This window comes from Tachysurus vachellii, chromosome 12, assembly GCF_030014155.1.
Source record: "Tachysurus vachellii isolate PV-2020 chromosome 12, HZAU_Pvac_v1, whole genome shotgun sequence".
Lineage (NCBI taxonomy): Eukaryota > Metazoa > Chordata > Actinopteri > Siluriformes > Bagridae > Tachysurus > Tachysurus vachellii.
The window spans coordinates 13,792,091-13,804,575 of record NC_083471.1 but is presented as its reverse complement, the minus strand read 5'-3'; the positions used below and the strand labels follow the sequence as shown (position 1 = coordinate 13,804,575).

At 38.0% G+C, this 12,485-nt stretch overlaps 1 protein-coding gene across 5 annotated transcripts in view; it reads right to left on the bottom strand.

Annotated features, from left to right (window-relative positions):
* clip1a (CAP-GLY domain containing linker protein 1a) overlaps positions 1-12,485 on the bottom strand; it is a 48,633-nt gene that overhangs the window by 8,971 nt on the left and 27,177 nt on the right. For 4 of the 5 annotated variants that reach the window (XR_009649288.1, XM_060883838.1, XM_060883836.1 and 1 more), the window contains 2 exons: positions 4,325-4,531; positions 509-3,043 (listed from right to left, as the gene is read on the bottom strand). Coding sequence is in view for 4 of the 5 variants with exons in the window: in XM_060883838.1 (XP_060739821.1) it covers positions 509-3,043; positions 4,325-4,531 (2,742 nt within the window). In the remaining variant the exon portion in view is untranslated. The remainder of the gene's footprint in view (positions 1-508; positions 3,044-4,324; positions 4,532-12,485) is intronic. The other variant, XM_060883840.1, reaches the window with a different exon arrangement.

Here is a 12,485-nt window from a genome sequence, read left to right as displayed (position 1 = left end):
TAATTTGTTCAGTGTCCTTTCCCCTTTAGTGTGCAGGCTATTCTGTTGGGAGAATTTTATTCATGTTTGGTCTGAGCACATATTTAACTAAGACAGCAGAAAATGGGGTGGGGGTGGGACAACAGGGCAAAAATGGAGAATGATGCCACTGTAGATGTTGGCACCTCTGTTACACTTTCAGTTGAATTCAACAAATACCCTACAATATTAAAGCAATATTAACATGATGTTGTCATCGATTATTCTCGGACTTTTGAAGCTTGGCTCTGCCACAGATTTGCTTTGAACTCGTCCACGACATGCCCCGATTCAGCCCAGTGGTTGGTTGACCTACTTGCTGTTAATTGAGAATTAAAGAGAGTTAGCAACATGCATATTAAAGAGGACACCTAAGGGTGAGATTTGAGTGGAAAAGCAAGGCAGGGTAAGCTTGTGAGTGTGCAGGAAGCAATTCAACTATTCAAGTGCAACACTAGGACTGAGGAGCCTGTTTTTAGCTGCAGAATACCTCAAGCTGCTTTGCAAGAGCACTTTCGTTTTGTGCCTCGAGTTGAGTCACCATAATGTTGGCCTCCTCCTTTTGCATCTGCAGAGCGTTCCTCTCAGCTTGCACCACAGCCAGCCTAGAGAGGATCTCATCCTTGTCTTTGGTTAAAAAAGCCACCTGCTTTTCCGCAGCTTGCTGTTGCTCCTCCAGAGTAACTTTGTCGTTATGAAGGTTTTGTAACTTTGCCTCCAATTTCAGCTGTGATGTATTCAGTTGGTCCACTTGAAGCTGATATTCCGTGCACTTCTTGTCACCAGTTTCCAGGCACTTACGAAGAGCCAGCAGTTCCTGTTCCAGAGATGAACGAGATTCCAGGAGGTCACTCTTTTCGTTCAAAAGACATGTGGTGGTGTTCTCCAGTTCTGCAATTTTGGAAGCTAGAACCTCTTTTGCATCAGCCATATTTGATCTGTCTTCATCGCTTCTCTTTTGTTGGGACTTTAAAATCTCAATTTCTTTGGCAAGTGAGGTTTTGTCTTCACTGACTTTTTGAAGTGCGATGAATATCTCTTCAACCTTTTGACAACTGGAACCTGTAGTCTGGTTAAGGCTTTTTTCCAAGCAAAGGTAATTTAAAGAGTTCCATAAGTGATCTAATTTTGTGCTAAGCAATTGTTGTTCCATTTCTGCCTTCTCTGCTTCCATCCTGATGGCTACAATTTCAACATCAAGCTTGGACTTGGCCTCCAGAAGGCTTGCGTTCTCTTTTTTACAACAGGTTACCATATTCCTTAGTTCCTCAACATTTTTAGAAAGGGTTTCCTTAACCACAGAGAATTCATTCTTGTCCATTTCTAGTGCTTGCTGATGAGCTTCCAAGGTGTTCTTGACCTCAGAAAGTGATCTGTTCTGATCGGAGAGATGTTCAGCTTTCTGGAGAAGATCACTGTTTGTCTTCCTGAGCTCCTCTATCACACTATTCAGGGCAATCTTCTGCTTTTCAAAGGTTTCAGTATTTTGTGCATATTCTTCCTTCATGTGATCCAAGTTGAGCTGTAATTTTTGGTTTTGTTCACTTAAGCCAACATTGGACTTCTCTAGAGACTCTACATCAGAGCTCATTTTCTGCAGACGTGTCTGCAAATCATCATTGTCTTGCCTCAGTTTCATCATCTCGGCAGATATCTGCTCTTTCATCTGCTTGATTTGTTCTAGCTCTGATTTTAGACTGATCTTCTCACTTAATAATTCAGCTTCTGATTGCTTTTTCTCTTCTAAGGCAGAAGCCATTTCTGCCATCTCCTTTTCATGCTTCTCCTTCAAGCTGCTCATTTCTTGTTCCAAACCCTGCTGCTCATTGCTTTGCTTTTCGAGAGCAGATTTTAAGCTGTTTTTTTCCTCTTCAAGGGCTTGAAGAATCTTCTCAGTCTCCAAGAGATTTGCATTAATCATTTGCTTCTCCTGAGCAAAAGCTGTGCTATTGAGCTGGATCTTCTCATTGGCAGCTTTGGCTTCTTCTTTACTGAGATGCAAGTTTTCAACCAGCACTTCTATTTGTTTAGTGAGATCCTGCTTTTCACAAAACATTTTCCTCTGGGTTTCAAGGAGGTTTTCCTTCTCTTCCATAAGTAAAAGCCTTTCAGAATCTGTGACTTCCCTGCTAGTCTTGATTTCCTCAAGCATTCTGGCAAAGCTGTCCTTGGAGGCCTGGAGCTCAACATTGTCCCTGCTGTACTGCTCCAGCGTCGTCTTCATGGTATCAAGTTGATTTTGAAGCTCTGATTTTTTGGCTGCAAGAGATTCTTTATCTAAAATGGTGGTTTTGAGATCTGACCCCACCTTTTCCTTCTCATTATAGAGAATTTTAGTTTCTGCCTGCAGCTTAGCATTTTTAACAGAGAGCTCCTCTTTCTCAGCCTGCAGCTTTGATTGAAGCTCTTCAATTTCTGCATTCAGCAATTGAGAGGACCTCAACTCCTCCTGGCAGGCTCGAAGTTCCTCCTGAAATGTATCCCTATCCTCACAGGCTTTCTGGTGTTTTTGGGATAGCTCTGAACTATTTTTCTCATAATGCTGAAGCTCATGCTGATATTTCTGTATGACTTCCTGTTGCTGTGTTTTATGCTGTTTAAGATCTTCTATTTGAATAAGGTGTTGTGCTTTAGTCTCTTTCAGGCTTGCATTCTCAGCTTTTAGCTCTTCCTGGATTAGTATTAAATTCTGTACATCTTTGGAAAACTGCTCTCTCTCATTCCTGCCAGATGAATTTTCTTCATGCAGTTGCTGATTGCTTGAACGTAGTTCCTTAATAACATTTCTCAATTGTTCAGTTGATGCTTTTAGCTCATCGTTTTTTGATGCAAGATCCTTCGGAACCTCCTCCAGGCTAGATATCTTTGTCTGATATTCTAATATTAGCTTTTCCACACTTTCCTTCTGAGCATGGGCATCATCTCTCGCCTTAGACAGACGCTCAGACAACAGCGTTAGATCACCAACCTCAGAAGCAAGCTTCTCAGCCCTTTGCATGGAACAAGCCAACTCAGCAGTGAGAGACTGAGTGAAGGAAGGGGGGGAGAAAGGGAGAAAGTTATGTTGATTGAACAGAATAAACCCTGATGCAAAAAAAAAAAAAAAAAAAAAAAAAATTCAAAAGAAACAAAGGGAAAAGAAGCAACATTACATGGCACATGTTATCTCCAACAATGATAAGAGTATGTGTATAAATATATCCATTAAAATGAGGTAAGATTATAATATCAAGGTGAATAAAATCAACATTGACATAATTGTGTATGATTGCTATATAGCTATATGTATAAATGAATTCATTTATATGCAAAGAAATAAATGTATTTAGGTAAAGATGGTTAGGTTACGAGTCTTTGCAACTCTTTACAAAACCTAAAAATAATTCAATTAAAAAAAAAAAAAACTGTTCTGTTGATGTCTCATCAGAAATGTATACAAGTATAATAATGTTATTGAAGTTTTATTTGTCACCCTCTCAAGCCTACTACTATAACATGTGGCTCTTAGCTAAAGTGAGCATCCATAACAACGCACCTTTAAAAAAAAAAAGAATTTCCTTTAGGATTAATAAAGTTCTATATTATCTTATCTTTAATTAATAATCTGAATAAATGCTGAGATATGCACCGAGATTAAAGTTGGAAGCCCCATTTACAGTAATATCAGTAGTGAAATGAGGAACACCACAGCCTGTAAGATGAAATGGATATAACATGCAAGGTGAAAACCACAAAGAGAAAACCACTTTACAAAACCACCATTTAGAACAAACCGGAACAAAACTGGTGTTTTAAAGATTCATTTTTAAAAAATCTCTTACAAATGATCCGAGGATGAAAAAAGTCTTTGTTTTTGCTCAGCACCCGATTAAGAATAAATAAATAACTAAAAAAAGACAATCTCTAAACCTAGGAGTCAATGAAAAGTGACCCAAGAGTTAGCATAACAATCAGAACTACAAATACAGAAAAAGATAGTGTGTCTCAATCAGATGCTGAATCAGTATGTCATGTACATGAGTTAGGGCACCGGAGACACTGATAATTCGATTTTCCGATGTGTGTCTGAAATTCCACTCTGCCTTTTTCCCCTTAGCTTTAGCTCATTTAGCTCTTTTCTTTTCCTTGAGTGTTTCAGGTTTTTTAGAAGCACGCTTACACCAACATTATTTATACACAACAAATTTGATATTGTCTTCTGTCTCGCTGATTCAAGCCAGAATCAGAGATACTAAAGGAATATCAATACAAATGTTTCAAATTATTATTTTTATTTCACAATCCAAATATTCACATTCTTTCCTACCTGAGCCTTTTCTTTAAAGGGCACCAACTGCTCTACCTCTTCTTTAAGTTTTTGGACCTTCTCTTCAGACAGGCAATGTTGCTTTTGTGCTGTTTCAACCTGACCCTGTAGCTCCTGCAGCTCTTTTGCATGGTTCTGTAAGGCACTGGCAAGTGCTTTCTCTCCAGAGACCTGGGCTTCATGGACCTGCTCCTCAACATTCTTCTCCTGTACAACAATACAAAACACAAAGCAAGGCTTTAGTGATTTAACTGCTGTTCATATTGACCAGAACAGTGAATGTGAATACTGTAGGTAAGGAATAAAACCTAAAAGTGCTCAGGTGGTGTAATGCTGTTGCCATGCTGAAGTTGATTATTTTCCATTTTAAAATGTCCTGAAGTGTTTTGTTTTCCTTACTTGCAGCACTGTAGAACAACATGCAATACTTTATCTATTTATAGTTAAATTTTAGGAAGTAGAAAGTCCACAAATCTAGTTTATCAATTTCATTAGAACAGCTATAAAGTGTCATTTCCTCACTTTCCATTTAAGTTAATAAGTGTGTAGTAGAGATGTGAGATTAATCGTTATTATCGATTCAGTCTTATGGAAAGGCTCGGGCTCGCAACTTCAAAAGTTCAACAAGCCAAAGCCCACTGTAAAACTTGTCTGAGGTTTGTGGCAACTAAAGCAAGTAGCATGACTAATTTATTGCAGCACCTCAAACAGAACCAGTTTGTTCAATGGGAGGCGTGTGGCTCTTCAAGCTAAAAAAAAAGACAGCGGCAGCCTTAAAACACGCGCTAAAAAGCAGGTAAAAAAGCGGAAACATTTTCCCACTGTATCCCATATGATAAGCAGGGACCTCGATGGAAAGATATTACTGATGCTGTGGTGCGTTACATCGCCAAAGACATTCTGCCCATAAACACAGTTGAAAAGCCTGGACTTATTCATATGCTCAAAATAATCGACCCCCGACATGAGTTTCCAAGCCGAAATTATTTTTCAGAAGAATTATTTTTCAGAAGAAAAAAACTAAAAATCTATTGTATAGTCTCTGGTGTTTATTCGGTTTATTTTAAATAATGATTTTAAAATCGAAAATCGAATTTTGTCTCAAAAAATCAGATTCATTTTATAGGACATATCAGAGGTGGGAGTAAGTCACACATGTGTAAGTCTCAAGTAAGTCTCAAGTCTTAACCTTCAAGTCTCAAGCAAGTCCGAGTCATTTTTTGTGAGAGTCAAGTCAAGTCAAGTCACTGCTTTATGTCAAGCAATTCAAGTCAAGTCGTAGCTTGAGTCAAGCAAGTCACTGGCAAGTCATACAGATGTTTGATGATTTAACTAAATGTATATATTAAACAAAGTTAAATCTACAGTATTTATGGACTATGAGAGTTTTATTTGCACCAAAAAATGATTATATGCATTTATTTTTAAAAGCTGTCCACATACAGGTGAGTTGTAAATACAATAAAAATCTAAAAATGAATAAAAATCAAAACTACAAAGCCTAAGATGTAAATGTAACTGAAATAAGGCCAACATAAAAGCATGAAAAGTTTCAATATGCCTCAAACATGGCAGAAGACCATGGAAAAGTGTATATAAAAAAAGTACAATGGTTTCTATGCAACCAATTGGCATTTTTGGAACAGGCATTCCCTTTTAATGGGACATGAACACATCCTTAAATTAGATCCTTCCATTTTAACAACAGAATAACAACAACAATCAATCACATCAATCAAAAAATGTAAATTATTGAATCACACAAACCTTGACGTGAATTAACTATTGGGGAGGGCGGGGAGGGCGGGGGAGAGAGAGAGAGAGAGAGAGAGAGAGAGATGATTGGAGTGAGTGTAAATTTATTAATTAAAGGGATAGTTCACCTAAAAATGAAAATTCTGTCATCTTTTTCTCACCCTCATGATGTTACAAACCTTTATAAATTTCTTTGTTTTGATGAACACACACGTAGATATTTTGAGGACTGTTTGTAACCAAACCATTCATGAGCCCCATTCAATTCCATTGAGGGCTCATGAATGGTTTGGTTACAAACATTCCTTAAAATATCTTCCTCCGTGTTCATCTAAACAAAGAAATTTATACAGGTTTGTAACATGAGGGTGAGAAAATTATGCAAGAATTTTTTTATTTTTGGGTGAACTATCCCTTTAAATTGAATGTGTGCATGCGAGACAAGAATATGGCTGTGCTTGCAACTCTGAAGTTTTTTATATTTATATTTATGTTTTTTATATATGATGTGCATCCCCATAAAAAATCCATACGCTTTTCACTCAAAGCCTAACACTGAAGACCAATTACAAGTGCTATTGAAAAAAGCTGACATTTCCACATAAACAGTGACCAACCATTTACTACATTGCACTTGCAAAAAATTTTATTTCATAGAACTTTGTCATTCAATTGTCAGCGATGTGGTCACATACTGCTGTTCTTCTCTTCTCATCTTGCACAAAATCCCGGTACCCGAACTTAATTATTTTTGGTGTGGCGCCTTTCATGTTTCATCACGACTGTCAAGGTTTATTAGTTAGTGCGCGCTCTACCTCTGCTTGCCTGCTGCGTCACGTGGTTAGATTACGCTCTTGCGTGCGTTTAAAAACAGGTTTAAAAAAAACAAACAAAAAAACAAGTTATTTCGAGTCATTTAACTCAAGTCCGAGTCAAGTCTCAAGTCATGAGTGTCAAGTCAAAGTCAAGTCGAGTCTTTTTTTAATTTGTCAAGCAAGTCTCAAGTCTCAAATGTGCAACTTAAGTCCGACTCGAGTCAAGTCATATGACTCGAATGCCCCATCTCTGGGACATATCGACCAGCTCTAGTGTGTAGTTTGCTGTTGAAAAACCAGAGCAGTGAGTTGGAAAAGTTACAAGACTTTTACCCACATAAGATTATTATGACCTGTCCAATGTACAACTTCCTGTGCATGAGCTGTTACTAAAGAAACCATAACATGAGAAGAAGTACAATACTAAACACCTGGGATTTGCAGTCAAAGCTACAGTCAAAAACATTTTGATCAGAATCAAGAGTTCAACAGCATGGTGGTGTAACTTAAACTTTGTTTAAACTCTGGGGCGCTGTGGAGCCGTGGACCGAGATGGTAGCTTAGTTTGAGTGCTCCCCGCGACTTTGCAAAAATCTTGAAAATACGACTTATTCAGACTTAAAAACGGGTTAGCACGACGTCTAAACAATCGACTATTGAAGACTGTGGGATTGGACCAAAACCACGCGGCTCACAAAGAAACAGAACAACTACCACGAATGTGTTAGCCGCTGATGCTGCTAACAACATAGCCGATGCACAATAGGCCGACCTAGCCGCAGTGCTAAGTGAGCTGCAGTCTTTGCGTACCACGGTTTCTTCGATTAACACAAAGGTAAGTGCTGTGGATGACTTTGGGAATAAGCTTGACAATGTGGAGAAACATATAACTGAGATGAATGGTTCTGTTGCTGCTGTGCAGAGAAGTTTTGCTGATCTAAGAGCGGATATCATTGCTAATGATAAGCGGCTAACAGAGGCTGAGGACCAGATAGGGACCGCCGAAGATGACACAAAGAGTGAAACTGCAGCTGACTGATGCTGTAAACGCATTGCTTATTTGGAGTCAAAGACGGAGGACTTGGAGAATCGCGGAAGACGCAAGAATTTGAGGCTTGTGGGACTACCAGAGTCAGCGGGGAAAACTCGACCCATGGTGGAGTTCATTCAACACATGTTACCGATCTGGTCAGAACAGAGCGGTAATCATTCCTTTTTCACTATTTCAAGATCGAGAGTTTGTGTTTCAAACAGCCAAAAAGCGTGAGATCACCCACAAGAATCACAAGATCTTCTTTGCACAAGACTTTTCAGCTTGTGCTCCCCATGACCCGAGGTAGTTCGGATAAGCGGTAGAAGATGAATGAATGAATATATATTGCACATTTTTGTCCTCAAGTCCAATATATATTCATTCATTCATCTTCTACCGCTTATCCGAACTACCTCGGGTCACGGGGAGCCTGTGCCTATCTCAGGCGTCATCGGGCATCAAGGCAGGATACACCCTGGACGGAGTGCCAACCCATCGCAGGGCACACACACACACACTCTCATTCACTCGCACAATCACACACTAGGGACAATTTTCCAGTGATGCCAATCAACCTACCATGCATGTCTTTGGACCGGGGGAGGAAACCGGAGTACCCGGAGGAAACCCCCGAGGCACGGGGAGAACATGCAAACTCCACACACACAAGGTGGAGGCGGGAATCGAACCCCGACCCTGGAGGTGTGAGGCGAACGTGCTAACCACTAAGCCACCGTGCCCCCTTGCAATATACATATTTTTTTAATTTTATTTTTCTTTATATAATATTTGCATATATAATATTTCTTTATATTCATACATATGTATAATTTTTCTTTTTTCTATATGCAGACTAATTTTTTGTTACGCACCATGTAGGCTCGTGTAATATAATTTTTGTATTTTTATATGGTTGAGTCGTTTGACGTTAGAGATGGTGAAATGCGGAGTTGCGGGGACGAGCTGGGTGGGCTGTCTGAGAAGTGTACCTATACAGTTTTTGCCACTCCTTGTTGGTGTGGATTGGCACTGCCCTTACATAGTTTGTTTAAGTATGGGAAGGGAATGGGATCTCAAGGATTAAGGGGATTTGTTTTAATGGGTTCATTTTTTTATTTTTTTACTTGCTTTAATTTGTATGTCACACTCAATATGAATATGTATTATGTTCTTAAAGTGTTATGGAAAAATCTAAACTGTCGGATTTGAGACTTGCAAGTTGGAATGTCCGGGGACTCAATAAGTTAACTAAATTAAAACAGGTTATGAACAGGCTTAAAAACTTGCATCCTAAAATAATTTTTCTTCAGGAAGTCCATCTTGCAACTTCTGAAATTAAACATGTACGACGAAGATGGCCTGGTCAAGTGGTACACACAACGTATAATAATTATGCTCGAGGCGTTCTAATTCTTATCCATAAGACAATTATTTTTCAACTTACTAATATTGTTCAAGACCCTCAAGGAAGGTTTGTTATTGCTCAGGGTAATATACTTTCTATTGCATTAAATCTGGCTAGCATCTACGGACCTAATGAAGACAAACCCAAATTTTTTGAAAATTTCTTTTTAACTTTATCGTCTTTACACGGCCTAAATATAATAGGTGGGGACTTTAATTGTACTTTGGACCCTCTGGTAGATCAATCAACAAAAACAAATCCCCAAAATATGGGGATATGGAGGAAGAGATATGGAGGAAAACTAAGCCAGGTAAATTGGAATATTCTTGTTATTCAGGGATACATAAATCTAGATCACGTATTGATTATGTTTTAGTATCTCAAGAATTGGTGTCAAAAATCAAAAACTGTTGGTATGATTGTATAGTTATAAGTGACCACTCGCCCATCTCCTTATCTATATTTTTTGACAAGCTAAAAATATCTCCCACTAACTGGCGTCTGCACGTATCGTGGCTCCAAAATCCAGAGTTTGTTAAATATGTTGGAAAGAGGATTGACAATTATTTTGAAATTAATACTGATCAAACTAATGCATCAATTAGATGGGAAGTGTTTAAAGCATACATTAGAGGGGAAATTATTAGTTTCACAAGCAATAGAAGCAAGGAACAAAAGTCAGAAATGGTTAAATTAGAGAAACAAATCACTAGAAATAGACATAAATAAGCATGAGGATTATGGCAAACAAAAACAATTATTTGCTCTAAGAACGCAATATATCAAGAGGATGAACATGGTTGAACCAAGCTTTTTATGATCGGGGGAAAAAGCCAGTAAATTGTTATCATGGAGAATTAAAAAAATAGAATCTGAAAGAGCCATTAATGGCATAACCACACAATCAGGTGGGATCACGAATGATCCACAAGACATTAATAATGCATTCAAAGACTTTTATCAATCATTGTATAGAACAGAAGCTTCTGCCGACTTTGTTGATCGAGATGCTTTTCTTGACCATCTTCAATTTCAAGTACTCACTGAGGAGGCCAGGATGGAATTGGATAATGATATAACTGAACAAGAATTATTGCAAGCTATAAAAAGCGTAAATTCAGGTAAAGTTCCTGGGCCGGACGGCTTGCCTATAGAATTTTACAAAACTTTTCAGAAGCAGTTGTTAACTCCGCTTTTGAATATGTTTAATGAATCATTTGATATTGGTAACTTACCTCCAACTTTAAGACTTGCTACAATAACTCTTATTTTAAAACCTGGTAAAGCATCAACTGACTGCTCATCATAAAGGCCAATCAGTGTTATGGGAGTGGACACAAAAATATTATGTAAGGTTCTTGCTAAAAGACTAGATCCATATGTCCCTTTTTTTAGTGCATAATGATCAGAATGGCCGTCAGGACTTTCATAACATTAGACGAGTCCTTAATATAATTCACTGTAATAATAATGCCAGAGACAATGCACTATTGTCTTTAGATGCAAGACAGGCATTTGATAGAATAGAGTGGCCCTATTTGTTCAATGTATTGCCGAGATATGGAATTGGGGGAAAGTTTTTAAAATGGATACAGTTACTATACACTGAACCTATAGCATGTGTAAGGACTAATAACACTTTATCAAGCCAAATAACCCTAGAAAGATCAACCCGTCAGGACTGCCCTCTGTCCCCACTATTGTTTGTTCTGGCCATTGAGCCGCTAGCCATATCTATTCGAAATGAAGTAAATCTGTCAGGAATTACTATTGGAGACCAAGAACATAGAATATCGCTATATGCAGAGGATGTGATACTTTTCTTGTCCAAATTATCAACTAGCATACCAGCAATATTACAATTAATTAATAGGTTTGGTAAGTTTTCGGGATATAATATTAATGACACAAAATCTTCCATACTCTTCCTAAACCAGGAGGAAAGGAGTAATCCAGTCATAAGATCGCCATTTATTAATGCAAGAGAAGGATTTACGTATCTTGGAGTTAAGATTACCCCCCAAATAAATAAAATTGTTAAAGCAAATTATGATTCCTTAATGGGTGAAGTACGTGAATCAATTGAAAAATGGACAATAATGCCCATATCAATGATTGGCCAAATTAATTTGATTAAGATAGTAATTCTAATGAATTTTTTATACCCGTTTCAGTCACTCCCACTGCCAAATCATTTTTTTAAGGAAATTAACAAGATTCTTTGTAGGTTTATCTGGAACAATAGAAAACCTAGACTTAGGCTTAGACTATTGTATCTTCCACATGACAGGGGTGGTTTACAGATACCGAGTTTACAGTGGTACTACTGGGCCGCTCAGCTTCGATGCGCTATGTTTTACTTCCTCACACAGTCTCCTGCAGCCTGGGTTTCTATTGAACAAACAATATCTAAGCTCCCATTAACATTATACTTATATTCATCAGATCCAAAGACTTAAAAAAAACAAACAACAAATCCTTTCCTAAAGAATACCATTGATATATGGTTTAAAGCACGCAAACATATTGGTGATACACCTTCTACTTCTCAGTTCACTCCTATTTGGAGTAATGCACAGTTCATTCTGGGCAGGGCAGACGGCGGTTTTAAGGTTTGGGCTGGTAGAGGTGTGCATTTAATGACCCGAGTCTGAAATATTCAATCCCTCAAAAACATTTTTTTAAGTACTTACAATTGAAACTTTTTTTTTCATTAAAGCATTGTGATGCCCTTCGGGAACCACCGCTGTCCTGTCTGGAGAATATTATGATTAAACATAGACATGGGAAGCACCAAATTTCTATATTATATGCTACACTTCTCATATGATAAGGAATCCAGTAAAGATAGAATGAGGGCTTGGAGTTTGGATATTAAAGAGGATATCGAGGAAACTGAGTGGTCACAAGCATGCTTAAAAGCTCAAATACAAACGATTAATACAAGAATGAAGTTATTCCAACATAAATGGTTGATGAGTACATATATAACCCCTGAAATGCTTAACAAATGGTCCCCGGACATTCCAGACACATGTGTGAAATGTTTAATTGAGAAGGGAACTTTAATTCATTGTGTATGGGAGTGCCCTAAATTGGTAAATTTTTAAAATATGGTTGTCAGTACCCTAAGTAACATCACAAAAACTCAAA